This window comes from Rattus rattus, chromosome 3 (assembly GCF_011064425.1).
Source record: "Rattus rattus isolate New Zealand chromosome 3, Rrattus_CSIRO_v1, whole genome shotgun sequence".
NCBI lineage: Eukaryota > Metazoa > Chordata > Mammalia > Rodentia > Muridae > Rattus > Rattus rattus.
In genome coordinates this window covers 190,584,380-190,599,129 of record NC_046156.1, presented here as the reverse complement: position 1 = coordinate 190,599,129, position 14,750 = coordinate 190,584,380, and the positions used below count along the sequence as shown (strand labels likewise).

The window sequence follows — 14,750 nt, the reverse complement described above, 5'->3', positions numbered from 1 at the left end:
TCATCCCCATTACATAGTGAATTCGAGCAAAGCCAGACTACCATACATGAGATTCTACAAAAAATAAATAAAGCAGCAAACCTAAATTCCATGCTTTAATTCATCTTCATTCTTAATTATAATTACTATTAATTGATCCATGATTTCAAAAGAGGTCTAGACAAAGTTTGCAAATCCCTTTCTCCCTTTAAGTTCACAGCAAAGATTTCTCATATGCCTCCTTCTCTCCCTCCACTATCAATATCCTGCATCAGGTTCATCTGTTACAATTAACTTGTAATCACACATCATCATCTAGCTTATAGTAGCATTTATTCCTAGTGATATAACTTCTGTAGATTTTAGAAAATGTCCATTATTAGTCTACTATCCAAAATAATTTCACTGTCCCCAAACCCTCTATGCTCTGCCTACTCATCTACCCTTTTCTAAGTCATTTCAAATAGCAATTAAAATGTTCAAAACACTGAATCTCAAGGAAGAGAGAAGGCAAATGCCAGCACAGGAAAACATAAGCCAAACAATAAGAACAGAGAAAAGTTTGAAGAGGGCAGCCAGTGTATGAAAGCAGAGGACAGGGGACGTCGATCAGAAAGTACAGTGCTAAGCAAGCACTCTGCAACTGGCCACACCCCAATTCCACTGCAAAAATCAAAACATTTTATCTTTTAGTGGCTGGAGAGATAGCTCAGCAGTTAAGAGCACTGACTGCTCTTGCTGAGACCCTGGTTCAATTCCACCCATGACAGCTCATAATAGTTTATAATTGTGGTTCCATGGGCTCCTATGCCCGGTGGCAGACATACAGGCAAACAAAACACTAATATACATAAAATAAATTAAAATTTAGTTTGTCTTTTAAAGAGATAAAAATCAAGCTTTTTGCTGCAATTCTTCCTTTCCATTCCATTCCAGGAATTCTGACAGTCGTCTCAGTCTTAAGGCAAAGTAATTTGTTAAAACTTACTGCCTGTCAACATTTATTGGAAGTGTCCCATACTTTAAACTCATTTAAGATATCACTGGCAAGGGGCTGGGGATATAGCTCAGTGGTAGAGTGCTTGCCTAGCAAGCGCAAGGCCCTGGGTTCGGTCCCCAGCTACAAAAAAAAGAAAAAAAAAAAAAAAAAAAGATTATCACTGGCAAAAAGTAGCCAGCGTTAGTCTCTTTGTTGTCACAACATACCCAGGCTTTATAGTACTCTACACTGTATTCATGACTAGGATTAGCTTGATTAAACAGAACTGGAGAGATATTTACACGCTGCACTCCAATGTTTCAAATGTGAAACTCATTAACACAGGTGATAGCACCACATGACAAAGGTCCTTCTTGCCATGTTTTCATCTCATCTGCTGCTTAATCACTGCTCTAGACCCATGCTCTTATCCAAGCTAACTGTCTTTTTCTGTAGTACTGTCTCTCTAATCTGTCACTAATCACTGGCTAACTCCTATTATCAGCTTCAGGAGATTAAGGACTTTCCAAATGTCCTAGAAACTAACGCCAAGATCTTACGTTCCCTTTGTTTCCAAGTCTTTAACAAGGTGTTCTAGGCACTACCCCCTTGTCATCTCACCATCCACCACATTTTAAGTTCCCTTTACCAACAGTCCCATGCTTCCTTGCAGCTCAGGACCCTCCTCCATGCTGTGCCTATCATGAGCTAGACTGCTGCTTCCTCCAGCCCTCAGGCGATCACCCTCCACTATTTACACTTACTCTCCATGAAGTCTAGCCAGGTCTCCTTCATTAGGAGACCCAACTTTTTTGAAAATAATGGGTCATAATCTTGGTCCACACTAGACTCTGTATGAGGCTTGGTTCCTTTTCTATAAAGTAGAGAAGACACTACCAAAGTAACAAGTGACTTTTAAAAACTCTTTGACATAGGGTCTCACTTTATAGCTGTCTGGTCTCCAATTTAAAAAGATCCTCCTGCTTGGGTTGACTTTTTAAGAAAGAAATTGAAGTAAACAGCAAGTGTAAAAGACAGAAGCTAGTAGGTAGACACTTTGTTCACTAAATCTAACCATACATATATTCCTTTTTGATCCTATCTTTAAAAATAATTTTGCATAGATATGTTAAAGACTAATGCCAAAACCTACAAAAGAGGGGAAAGACTTTTAAAGTGAATAAAATATACATGGGAAATACTAGCGCCAACGGTGAAGGGAGCCTATTCTCAAACCACACTCACTGAGCAGCTGATAGAACACTCTACTGGCTTCCTCGACCTACTTCCTTGGTCTGTGTCTATAAGGACTCCAAACCAGGTTCTCTAAAGAAAAAAACAGCTGTCAGGAGCTGATGATGGTCATTCTGCCATAAACCTAAAACTGGAGTATAGTTTACACCTTTTGAAACTAAAACAAAAGTTGAAATGTAGAAAATAAAGAGTACTACAATACTAGTGGCAAGTAATGCCAATGCATCTAACTGGCACAGGCTATCAAGAATGACAGTGCTGTAGTAAGCTGAATATGGGTCCTTGAGGGAAGCATTAGCATGAGGGACACAGAAGTGTCACCAGAACCTAACTCAAAAAAGCACAGATGTACACCGAGAATAGCATGTGTCTATTAGGACTAGCCACAGTATTAAATGATTTATTTCCTTGTTAGGATCCTATTCATTGAATTTCTATATACATCTGAATGTATGATATAGAATAACTTAATGAAATGTCAGAAAAAACAGAAGTAGGATAATTCATTATTTTGATATGCCACAATCGTTTAAGGTCTATACTCCAAAATACTTTGCACTGAAGTAAATGTTTGAAATTTGCAAGTTTTATTATAATGGGTAATGAGAAAAAAATTACCAGAAATAAGAAAGGCCTGCACAAGGCCCTATTTAGAAACACGGCTTTCCACTGTTGGGAAACTGAACCTAGGCCCTGCAAATGCCCTACCACTGCACTACACTCTCAGCCATGAAAATAGGGCATTTACTTTGACAAGTCAACAGTTCTTATGACTGAACCCAGGGTTTTGCACTCTACTACTGAGCTACATTCCCAGACAAAGTGTAACTTTTAAGAGGGGCATTTGCTCCTCATTTTACTCTTTGAATACAACCAAAGCTTACACAATTAACGAACAGCGACTTGGTATTGTTTCATTCTGTGTTGTCATTAGGCCAGATCTCACTGTCCATGCATGTCAGTTCATGTTGTTCTAAATATTATCTGTCTGGTGCAGCATTCACAGAATTTTTGCATTCTGAAGCACTTAAATGATTAGTATGAAAAAACACTAATGTTTATTTTCAGATATTTTTATTTAATTTTTTCCCTCCATCTTTATTAACTTGGGTATTTCTTATTTACATTTCGATTGTTATTCCCTTTCCCGGTTTCCAGGCCAACATCTCCCTAACCCCTCTCCCTCCCCTTCTATATGGATGTTCCCCTCCCCATTCTCCCCCCATTACCGCCCTCCCCGAAACAATCACGTTCACTGGGGGTCCAGCCTTGACAGGACCAAGGGATTCCCCTTCCACTGGTGCCCTTACTAGGCTATTCATTGCTACCTATGAGGTCAGAGTCCAGGGTCAGTCCATGTGTAGTCTTTAGGTAGTGGCTTAGTCCCTGGATGTAAACAACTTCTTAACAACAAGCTGAAAGGCTCAGTGAGGGGAAAGTGTGTCATGGAACGTCCCAGCCCAATCGGGCTGAGAGCAGCTGCCAAGGGTGTAAACAACTTCTTGGCATAGCAGGCTGAAAGGCTCATCAAGGGGGAAGAGAAACACCCCAAGGTAGGGCTCAACAAACACCGGTATCCAGAACTTACACATAAAGGTAAATTTTTAAGAATTAAATAAAACAGAGGAATGGATACAGAAAATGTGGTACATCTACACAATGGAATACTACTCAGCTATCAAAAACAATGACTTTATGAACTTCATAGGCAAATGGATGGAACTGGAAAATATCATCCTGAGTGAGGTAACCCAATCAGAAAAACACACATGGTATGCACTCACTGATAAGTGGATATTAGCCCAAATGCTCAAATTACCCTAGATGCACAGAACACATGAAACTCAAAAAGGATGACCAAAATGTGAATGTTTCACTCCTTCTTTAAAAGGGGAACAAGAATACCCTTGGGAAGGAATAGAGAGGCAAAGTTTAGAACAGAGGCAGAAGGAACACCCATTCAGAGCCTGCCCCACATGTGGCCCATACATATACAGCCACCCAATTAGACAAGATGGATGAAGCAAAGAAGTGCAGACCGACAGGAGCCGGATGTAGATCACTCCTGAGAGACACAGCCAGAATACAGCAAATACAGAGGCGAATGCCAGCAGCAAACCACTGAACTGAGAATAGGTCCCCCGTTGAAGGAATCAGAGAAAGAACTGGAAGAGCTTGAAGGGGCTTGAGACCCCATATGTACAACAATGCCAAGCAACCAGAGCTTCCAGGGACTAAGCCACTACCTAAAGACTATACATGGACTGATCCTGACTCTGACCTCATAGGTAGCAATGAATATCCTAGTAAGAGCACCAGTGGAAGGGGAAGCCCTGGGTCCTGCTAAGACTGAACCCCAGTGAACTAGACTGTTGGGGGAGGGCGGCAATGGGGGAGGGTTGGGAAGGGAACACCCATAAGGAAGGGGAGGGGGGAGGGGGATGTTTGCCCGGAAACCGGGAAAGGGAATAACACTTGAAATGTATATAAGAAATACTCAAGTTAATAAAAAAAAAAAAAAAAAAAAAGTTGTTTACACCTCTGTTTTGGGGCCAGGACATTCCACGACGCAGATTTTTTCCTTGGTTGGGGATTTTCACCTGCTTTATTGTTTTTCCATGGCTTTTGCCTCTGATATACAAGGAGATCTCAGTAAAGCCCAGATGGCATTCTTTTAACACGAATGACCCGAGTATGTGTTTCTTCTTAAATCTCGCAGGCCTAGACAAGTCGTCAAATGGAGGTCCCACCAAGATCGGGAAAGAAGACAACCTGATGAGATAGTCCCAGAAAGCTGGCTGGTGAAGAAGGAGGCGTGAATTGGAGAAAATGGGCCAGGAAAGGCCTCAGAAAGCAGGATTCAGAAGGACTGTGGGAATTCAAAGAATGTACAAAGAAAAATAAAGATTTGGGCTAGTGGTGAGTAAATGTTGTAAAAAGGGACAAGGTAATGATGGTAAAAATGTTTTTGTGTATGTGTTCTTTTAGAGTTATGCTAAAATCTAGAGAAGCGAAGTAAATTCTCATAGATGCTTTTAGTCTTTGAACCCTGACTAGAGACAGTTTACACCCTAGACAAGAGAGAGAATGGGTTTGAGAAAAAGTGCTCCCGGACTCTTCACAGACGCTTTGGCGAAAGAAGGAAAACAAGCTTAAGCTTTTTAAGAGCTCTCCTAGGGACAGGAGGAGGGCGGGAGACGTTCTGCCTCCTTGCTGGCTCCTATTGGAGAAGTACTTATTTCTGGTTCTGGGTCCTTTAGGATATCTGGGGATGGGACACCATCTAGTTCTATCCCTCTATGTCTATTGTCTGTCCTTGGTGCACCAAGCTGTCCAAGTATGTCGGTTTATGTCTGGGTTTTGCTTCTCATTGCTTGAATGTTTTGTATTTCATGTTTAAAAGAAAAAATGGTTAAAACTTTAAATGCTGATTGATTCACCCCTTGATTTAGTTTTAACTCCTTTCAAGAAAGGAACAAATAAATAAAAAGCAGTTTCAATTGGCTTTTGGAGCCCTGCATCTGTAGCTAGGAGCCTAGGTCTGCTGGGGAAGCTCCCCAGGGGGCTGGCTAAATGTTTACACTAGCAGATCCTAAAGGCACCAGGAACTTCACAGCTTCTATGGTAATGGAGTTGATGGCTGTTTCCCTTAGAAAAATCTTTGGCTGTGATTATTGGATTCAACAGGTGACAAGGTGCTTCTCTTAAAATTACAGCTAGAAAAGGTAAAAATGGTGTTTGATCTAAATATTAAAGATATGTGTAGTCACTTCATTTTTTGTTTCTGATAAAGCTTTAAATGTGTAATACACTCTACATGTCTTGGTTATAGGTTACTGGCTTTTAAGTTATTAGGTATGGTTAAAAATTTGTAACATTGGTATCAAAAAGTTGGCTTAAAACTGGAGTCATTCTAGACAATATGTGGCATGAGCCAACCCAGGGAAACCGGTCTAAATTGGGATAATATTTTAATATAATTCTTATCATAGAAACCAGACTTAAAAAAGAATTTAGGGCAATGTCTCTTTGTTGAGGTATTAGAGCCTGCACCATCGTTGGTTCATATGCAAGATTGGCAGTCAAACTTTAAAGCATGAGGAATGGACTTGGTGCTTGGAAAAGACTGGATTTTGGAGAATAGATGGTTTGTTGGAGGTTGAGTTTTGCTTTCCAAAGTTATGGTTGTGCTCTGGTGCTACGAGGGAAATTTAAAGATTGTGGTTAATGACTGCCAGTGTTACATTAGCTACAGTTTACACTTCGACCACAGACAGGCTCAGGATTCTAACTCACACATATTTGTAATTAAGAAAAAAAAAAAAAAACCAAACAGGTGGAGATTGTTACAGGATTTACGAAGGGTTGATGAGGCTATGGAACTTATAAGAGCATTACAGCATGTTTGCTTACTCAAACTGCTCAAGAAATACATATAGAATTATTATAGATATAAAAGATTGTTTTTATGCTGTTTCTTTACATCCTAGCAATTGCAAACGATTTTCATTTAGTGAGCTTGCTTATAATTTTGGAAAGCCCATGAAGTGATACCATTGGAAAGTTTTGCCTCAAGGAATCACTTATGGCCTACATTACGTAAAAAAATTTTTTTGTCGCTGATTTAATACAAAAAGTTAAGACTTTGAATCTTTCAGTGTATATTATTCATTATATAGACATTTTAATTTTACTACAAGCCTTTTACTCTTACAACGTGCTTTAAATTTTGGGGAGTAGCTGCTGCTCCAGTAAAGACTTCAATATTCCTTTTCAATATTTGAGATATCGTTTATATCCTAAACAAACTGTGACACAGAAAATTCAAGATAGTTTACTGTAAATTATTTTTAAAAAGCTTCTAAGATGTTAATCGGCTAAGACCTCGCCTTAAGTTCACCACAGAAGAAATTATGCCTTTGTCTGATATTCCCAAGAGAGATGTAAATTCTATTCCCCTACCCAATTAACTGATGAGTGACTGAATAGCTTTACAGAAAGTAAAGAGAGCTAGATGTACAGAATTGTAAGATTGAGTCATGGAAGTATTTTAAAAAAGAATCTGATGAAACATACCTTATTCCAAACAGCAATCAAATTGGTTATCTAATGAGAAGGCAACACATGTAATTGGATCACATTTATTCTCTTGAGTTTCCCCCTGCTTCAGCACAGATTATTGAATTACATGCTGTAGCTGCTGTTTTTAAAATGTTAAAAATTCAAGCTTTCAATTCGTATACTGATAGCCAATGTGTAGCTTATGGTTTGCAATTGATTAAAATTTTTCCTTTTTTTTTTTTTTTTTGTTTTTTTTTGAGCTGGGGACCGAACCCAGGGCCTTGCGCCCTAGGCAAGCGCTCTACCACTGAGCCAAACCCCAACCCTAAATTTTTCCTCTTTAGATACTATTAACCCTCGAATTTCACAACTATTTATGCTAATACAACTTCCCCCTGCAGAGACTTTCAGCCTGTTGTTAAGTTGTTTATGCCTGTTTTGGGGGCGGGACTTCCCACCATGCAGATTTTTCCTGTTTTCCTGGTTGGGAATTTTCACCTGCTTTATTGTTTTCCCATGGCTTTTGCCTCTGGTATATAAGGAGATTTCAGTAAAGCCTGGACAGCATTCTTTTAACACATATGACCCGAGTATGTATTTCTTAAATCTTGAAGGCCTACGCCCGGTTCTCAGTGTCGTGAAGATGCAGGTGTCATCAAGTTTTCTGCCTGCATGTATGTCTGTGCAACCATGCATTCCTGAGGGTGCTGCATCACACATAACTGAATTTTAGCCTGTTATACGGTGCCATAAGCCGAACACTAGAGCACTGGCCACTCTTCCCCTCTTATGTCTACTTCAGTTTTGAACCAAACAGACTTAATGTGTCTTACTGGAATGCTCTTCTGCACACACACAGTGAAATATATTGAAGACCTTGTCCTGAAGTACATCTGATATATATGTGTGTGTGTGTGTGTGTGTGTGTGTGTGTGTGTGTGTGTGTGTGTATATGTGTGTGTATATATGTATATATGTGTGTATGTATATATATATGTATAATATGTGTGGATATATGTATATGCATATGCATATATGTATGTTATGTGTATGCATGTATATGTATTATGTGTATGCATGTATGCATGTATATGTGTATGCATGTATGCATGTGTGTATGCATGTATATGTATAAGTGTATGCATGTGTATGTATATGTGTGTACATATGTACATATATATGATGTAAGATATATATCGTACACACATAAAGTCATGTTAATTTAAATAAGCCTGTATTTTGACCACAACTCTTCATATAAGACTATGTATCAAATTTCAACATCACATCAAATAGTCAAAAGTTTCAGGTTTTGCAGTTTTGCAGTTTCAGACTCTCATGTCTGAAATAGTACTACTTTAGCTTTTTAAAAAAAGCTGGAATGTGACAGAAAGAAAGCTGTATTTTTCCCACAAATCAACCAGTAGAATAAAACTTAGTTTTTATCCAGAGTTTAAAGGTCTAGTCTTTAAGGTAAGAATTTACTTTGACCTCAAAAAAGCTAATATCTTAAGCAATTACTTTAGGTTACAGAGCCTAAAGTATGTATATGAACTCAGAAAGTGGCTGAATTCAATAACTGAGCTTTGCAAAAGATTACTGTCATTTGTTGCTGTTTTGTGTTTTGATGCAGTGCCTCACCATGCAGCCAAGACTAGCCTTAAACTTGCAGAGATTCTTCTGCCTCAGCTTCCGTCCAGAGTGCTGCATTCTAGAGTATAAGCCAATACCACTACAACCAACTGGTCAATTTAGTATTAATGGCAAGTATACTTATGACTACAAAGAATGCATCCTGAGTGCCTCATCCTATTCTGGGTTTCCACACTAGTTTGCTTTCCTATGTTTCGGCAAGGACAGCAAACTGGCTCTTTCCTAATTTTCCTTAATTTCCTCCAAAATTAAAAAGTATATGCACTTGACAATGAATATTAATATATAACCTTCTCCTACAAATCTGTCATAAAATGGAGTGTTTAGATAGATCAATCGATTGATCAGTCAATAGATAGATACCTACCTACCTACGTACTTTTTGTGATATTGGTGGAAGCAAAGGTGACTTTTAAAAACCTTAAATAATTAACTTTTTACCTTTATAAATGATAAAATGTTAGAAATTGATTTCACCAATTTGAAATTTTTAAACTATGTTATAAACTGATAGTTGTCTAAGCTTCTTTAGTGCAGGGAATTCTGTTAGAGGGGTCTGTTTGTCTCAAAAAGAAAATTAATATTCACAAAATATAAAACTTCCTATTGTCAAAAACACTTGCTACACTTAGTAATGACTAGTTAGCATCTAACTGGCCTATGTCCTCTTTGAACCATGTGAGCTTGGCAAATTCTGATTCTGTACCCATGAAATGTAGCATCTATTGTCTTCCTGCCCTGCTCTTTATACTTCATATGGCCCTTGTGAGAACCCAATTAGTAATATGTTTTGAAGCACATGAACAACTATGCCTAATTAGAAACACCAAAGCACTGCTGCCTTAGTCACCTGCGAAAGGAAATGACCAACCTACAAAAGCACCCATTCCATCCTATTCCCAACGTTGCATAATGACAACTGTACGCTTATGTTGTCCACTTTTACTATTTGAAGTGTGACTGGTCATTAAAAGCCAGCAAGATGGTATGGAAGGATGAACTAGAAGAAGACATGGCGAAGCATGTAAAGAATTGGGTCATTTAAACATCTTGGTAAGGCCTCCTGCTCCAAGTTCCGCATTCCTAATGGCCCTTTAAAACCCCATCTCCTCTGCTTCTCAGATGCTTTAGTGAAGACACTGCTTTCAGAGTTTAGAAACAAGACTATTTTTCCCCCAGTTTAAAGATTTGTGACACTCTAGTAACTATTATTTATCACACAGTGTGACTCTACACAATGCTCTGTGGTGCTTTTCCATGAGTGAGAAGCAACTTTCTCCATTCTGACCTGCAGAATGTATGCAGGCTGCAGGAAGCTGTATACATCTAAAAGACAGAATTCCTTTCTCCACGCAATTCTGGGCAGTCAGGTTTCTGTTATGCAAAACAGGTTCTTAACTTCCCCCGGATAAGTTACATGATCTAGACAGGTTACTCATGCTGCCCTGTGACTCAGTTTCCATTTATATAAAATGAGAATCAAATAATCTTCCCAAGAAAAATTCAAAATTCCCATTAGATAACATATGAACTAAGAGACCTCCAAAGACCAATATCCACCTCAGCTACACTTTTCTTTTTTTTTTTTTTTCTTTCTTTCTTTTTTTTCGGAGCTGGGGACCGAACCCAGGGCCTTGTGTAGCAAGCGCTCTACCACTGAGCTAAATCCCCAACCCCTCAGCTACACTTTTCAAGTATTCAGAATTTCTCAGCTATGCCTAGTCCCCTAAAGAGGAATCGGTCACTGGTAACACAACTTTTATTTTAATAGTGCAGCTTTAAAAAATAATTTTTCCCAAATGAAGGCTATCTAGCTATGCTACTGTATAACTGTAGTTTTTAGAGTCAATGAACTCCAAATGGACTGGAATCAAGTAACAGTAAGACATATGCAAGAAAATGGAGGTATCTATTTTAAGCAACCTTCCAATTCCATACCAGTTTGCCTGTGACTGACAGCAATCTCTAGAGTGAAAGCCAAATTCCTGCTACATCTGACTTCAGAATACTACAGAGAGGGAAAAGCATAATGGAACAAAACAAAAACAAAACAACCAGTAAACCACCCTGACCTTAGATTCCTCCATTTCACTCACTTCTGAGGATCCTAAACTGAGAGGCCACGGGGAAGGGGATCCCCAGTTGGAAGGTGGTAGTGCAAAATGAGCAGACAGACGGGTTCCACTCCTGATAAAATTCCAGTTGATTGGCTAAAAGTACTTTAAATTTTGTTAAATTACATTTACTGCTCGCTCTCAGGTGCGCTCTCCTTCCCTCCCCTCTCTGTGTGTCTGATTCCATGGGCATGTGTGGAGGTCAAACAACTGGAAGGGGTTGGGTTGGTCTCTCCTCCCACCATCTATGTCCTGGAGACCAAACTCAAATTATCAGGCTCAATCTTTTCACCAGCCCTAAACGTCATTTGAAAACAAACATCCAGGGGTTGGGGATTTGGCTCAGTGGTAGAGCGCTTGCCTAGCAAGTGCAAGGCCCTGGGTTCGGTCCCCAGCTCCGAGAAAAAAAAGAAAAAAGAAGAAAAAAAAAAAGAAAATAAACATCCAACAATGAGCACTCACCTGTTACCCACCTGAGTGTGGGGTCATGACAGATGTACTGAAGCAATATCCTGGCTCTGGTTGAAGTAAGTGTGGGTATCTTCCCATGCCTCCAAAGCCTTCTCTATCCCAGTGGTTCTAAACTTTCTTGAAGCTGCAACCCTTTAACATACGTCTTCATGTTGTGGTGACCCCCCAACCATAAGACTACTTCATTGCTCCTCTGTAACTGTAATCTTGCTACTGTTATGAATCATAATGTAAATATCTGGTATGCAGGATATCTGATAATGTGACCCCCACAGGCTGAGAGCCACTGCTCTACACCGAACGTCTACTTTAGTCATATAGTTTGAAAACATATTAAGCAGTACAGTTCTAAGCATCAATGCTTAAGGAAATATGCTGTCTCACGAGCAATACAGGATGACATAGGAATTCAGAAGCCCACCCACTGGCAAGCAGATTTCAATCATCAGTGAGGACTTACTGGGATTAGCGTCTTTTGGTAGGATCTTCAAAGATATGAATAGGCCCATTTTGGTTTATGATTTGGCCTTTGGAATCTTTTACTATACGCTATCACTGATAGGAAAAGCTGGTCAGGACAAAGACCATATATGCGGTGCTGTATCTATTACCAGGTTAACAGCAGGTTGAAGTGGCCTTTATTTATTCCTGTGATTTGAGTTTTCAGGATATCAGTGTTTATTCAACTACTAGGTTCATTTATTTAATTTTATTGTTTTGCAATAAAGGAAGCAAAAAAACCAGCCTCTTTAAAGTAAAAAGAGGGAGGGCTTGGAAGTGCCTCATAGAAATGAAATTGAACACTTTCAATTCCAGTTATTTCCTTTGAAAGTTACACACTTTTTAGGGCTGAGAATGTAGCTCAACCGGTGAATGCCTGATCCCTGAAACCTCACAAATTGGTACTCAGGCGGGAGGCAGGAGCTGTTCAAGGTCCTCAGCTACAAAAAGTTCAAGGCCAGCCTGAGACCATAAGGTCTCCAAAACCAAGAAATTAAACATGTTGTTTTTAAAAAGTTACCTACTTGGGCTCTCTTGCATCCAAGACATGTAAATATTTACACTGTCAGTTAGGGCAATACACACTGTACAGACTCCCCTACTTGGTGAGGGAGAACACTTTTGAAAATGTTTTCTAGGTTACTCTGACTTGGACTATAAAGCTTTTTGTGTATCACAATTTCTGCTATAGGCTGAAGCTAATATCCTTTGGTGAAAGAACCAAAATTACTTCAAGTCCAATACATAATAAAAAGCAAATGGCATCTCAGATAAATTGAAGCAGAGAGCTCTTGACTATCGAGTTATTTTTTTAACGATTTCAGTAACTGCCATAGTTAAGACCTTTAAGACTGTGAAGAACATACATTTTATTATACTTCAAGTTTTAAATTAACTCGTAAGTCCTATATTTGTTAATACACAGCCAACCCACATTCACCAAAAAGAAAAATGGCATATTTAAAAGAAAGTAATCTGCAGAGAATTGATAAAGCAAACTCCAATCCAAGTAAAGAAAGCATCCCTTTCCCATTTGGTGACTTCTAAAGCTCTATAAGTTATAATGTATTTTCTCATACACAAAATAATCCTACCAGTTACCAAATTACTGCAGATGCAAAGAGGGAGGGAAAAAAAATTAACCATATAAGGTCTTCCAACACATCATAAATAACAGGAAAACCAATCTACCCATGTATACTGATGTGACTTGGTCAAATTTGGTAGAAACCAAGAACTGTGTGTCACAGTCATGCCCTTACTAATTGAAGTAAGGGATGGCCACAATTAAGTAAAAGGAATTGTGAGATGCAGTCAAGAATTAACTCCTAACACTAGCATGTATAATTTCATTCATCCCCTTATACTCAGTATTTCCTTTACAATATAGGTGGTTTTCACTTTACACATAGAAGTGACAAAAATATCCCCGTCCCACAAAGAGGGATGAACCTACAGCAACATCCACAAGCCTACGGGTCTTTAAAAGAAATGAATTAAACATGTCTCTTCACCTCGCCTTACACTTTTCTCAGTTACCTCCCGAGGGTGTGAAAATATCAACATCCGGTCGCCCACCCCCACCCTCCCTCTCAGTAGTGTCTCCCGTGGACTGCGTCCATCCTCCTTCCATCCTCTCCTTCCCTTTCAGTATTATCACCTTGGAGAAGCGTATTGAGTATTTCTTTCCGTTACTCCCCCACCCCTTTTTCATGGCCGAGTGCAGCCTTCTCTGCACCTGGACCAGCAAAAGAAAGCAGCATGCTTGGGGGGAGGACAGGCAAAGAGGCCTGACAACCGGGTAGCAGTTAAAGACAACCGGATGGCTCCCCAACGGCCTCTGGCTGCCAGTCGGGTCTCTCGGTGCGGAAACCCCCGATCTTCCACGCTACCACCCTCGCCACGCCACCGATGCAGAGACCCGCAAAAGGCAGAGCCGGGGCAGTGCGAGGCACGGTCAGCCCTAACGGAGTCTCCCGGGGGGAGGACCGCGAACCCGGGAGCGGCCCCCGCCCTGCGGCCGGGGCCCCGCACTGCAGCGGCGCCCGGGCGGACCCCACGCCCGCCTCATCCGCACAGCGCCGCACACAAAAGCGCCGGGCCGCCGCCTTCCCGCCCCCACAACCCGTAGAGCAATCAAAGGGGCGGCCGGCCCGGCGCGGCCAGAGGCGCGGCTCACCATCGCTGCGCTTGATTTCCACGTAAATCCCGATCTGGATCTTGCCGAAGTTAGCCGTTGCCATCACCTCATCCGGAGCGGCGGCGGCGGGCGGGCGAAACAGACGGGGAGGGGGCGGGGTGGCGGCGGGAGGGGCAGCGGTGGCCCGCGGCCGCGCCGGCCCGGGAGGCAGCGTGGATGCGAGCGGGGCCGCGGCGAGCGGCGGCGGACGAGCGGGCTGGAGCCCCGGGCCTGCGGGAGGGCGGGCGGGCGAACGGGCAGGCGCGCACGCCGGGCGTCGGGGTGAAGCAAGGGCCGCAGCCGTGAGGCGGCGCGGGGGAGAGTGGGAGGGCTCGCACCGCCCGCCCGGACCGATGCTGGGGAGGCGGGGCGCCGCGCGCCTGCGCACACTCGGCCGCCCCCGTCTTCCTGCCCGGCGCCCGCGCGCTCGGGCCGCAGGCGGCCCCGCCCAGCTCCTCTGCGGCCTGACGGCGGGCGGGTCTGAACCGTCTGCGGGAACGGGAGCGCGCGCAGCCCGGCGTGGTACGAACTCGCCTCGGGTTTGATTCCACACGGCCTA

At 41.5% G+C, this 14,750-nt stretch overlaps 1 protein-coding gene across 4 annotated transcripts in view; it reads right to left on the bottom strand.

Annotated features, from left to right (window-relative positions):
* The window catches only part of Kif2a (kinesin family member 2A), a 65,415-nt gene extending 50,901 nt beyond the window's left edge, over positions 1 to 14,514 (bottom strand). For 3 of the 4 annotated variants that reach the window (XM_032898922.1, XM_032898923.1, XM_032898926.1), the window contains exon 1: positions 14,192 to 14,514. In XM_032898922.1, the coding sequence (XP_032754813.1) occupies positions 14,192 to 14,255 (64 nt within the window). In that variant the 5' untranslated portion in view covers positions 14,256 to 14,514. The remainder of the gene's footprint in view (positions 1 to 14,191) is intronic. The other variant, XM_032898925.1, reaches the window with a different exon arrangement.
* Between the last annotated feature and the right edge of the window lie 236 nt (positions 14,515 to 14,750).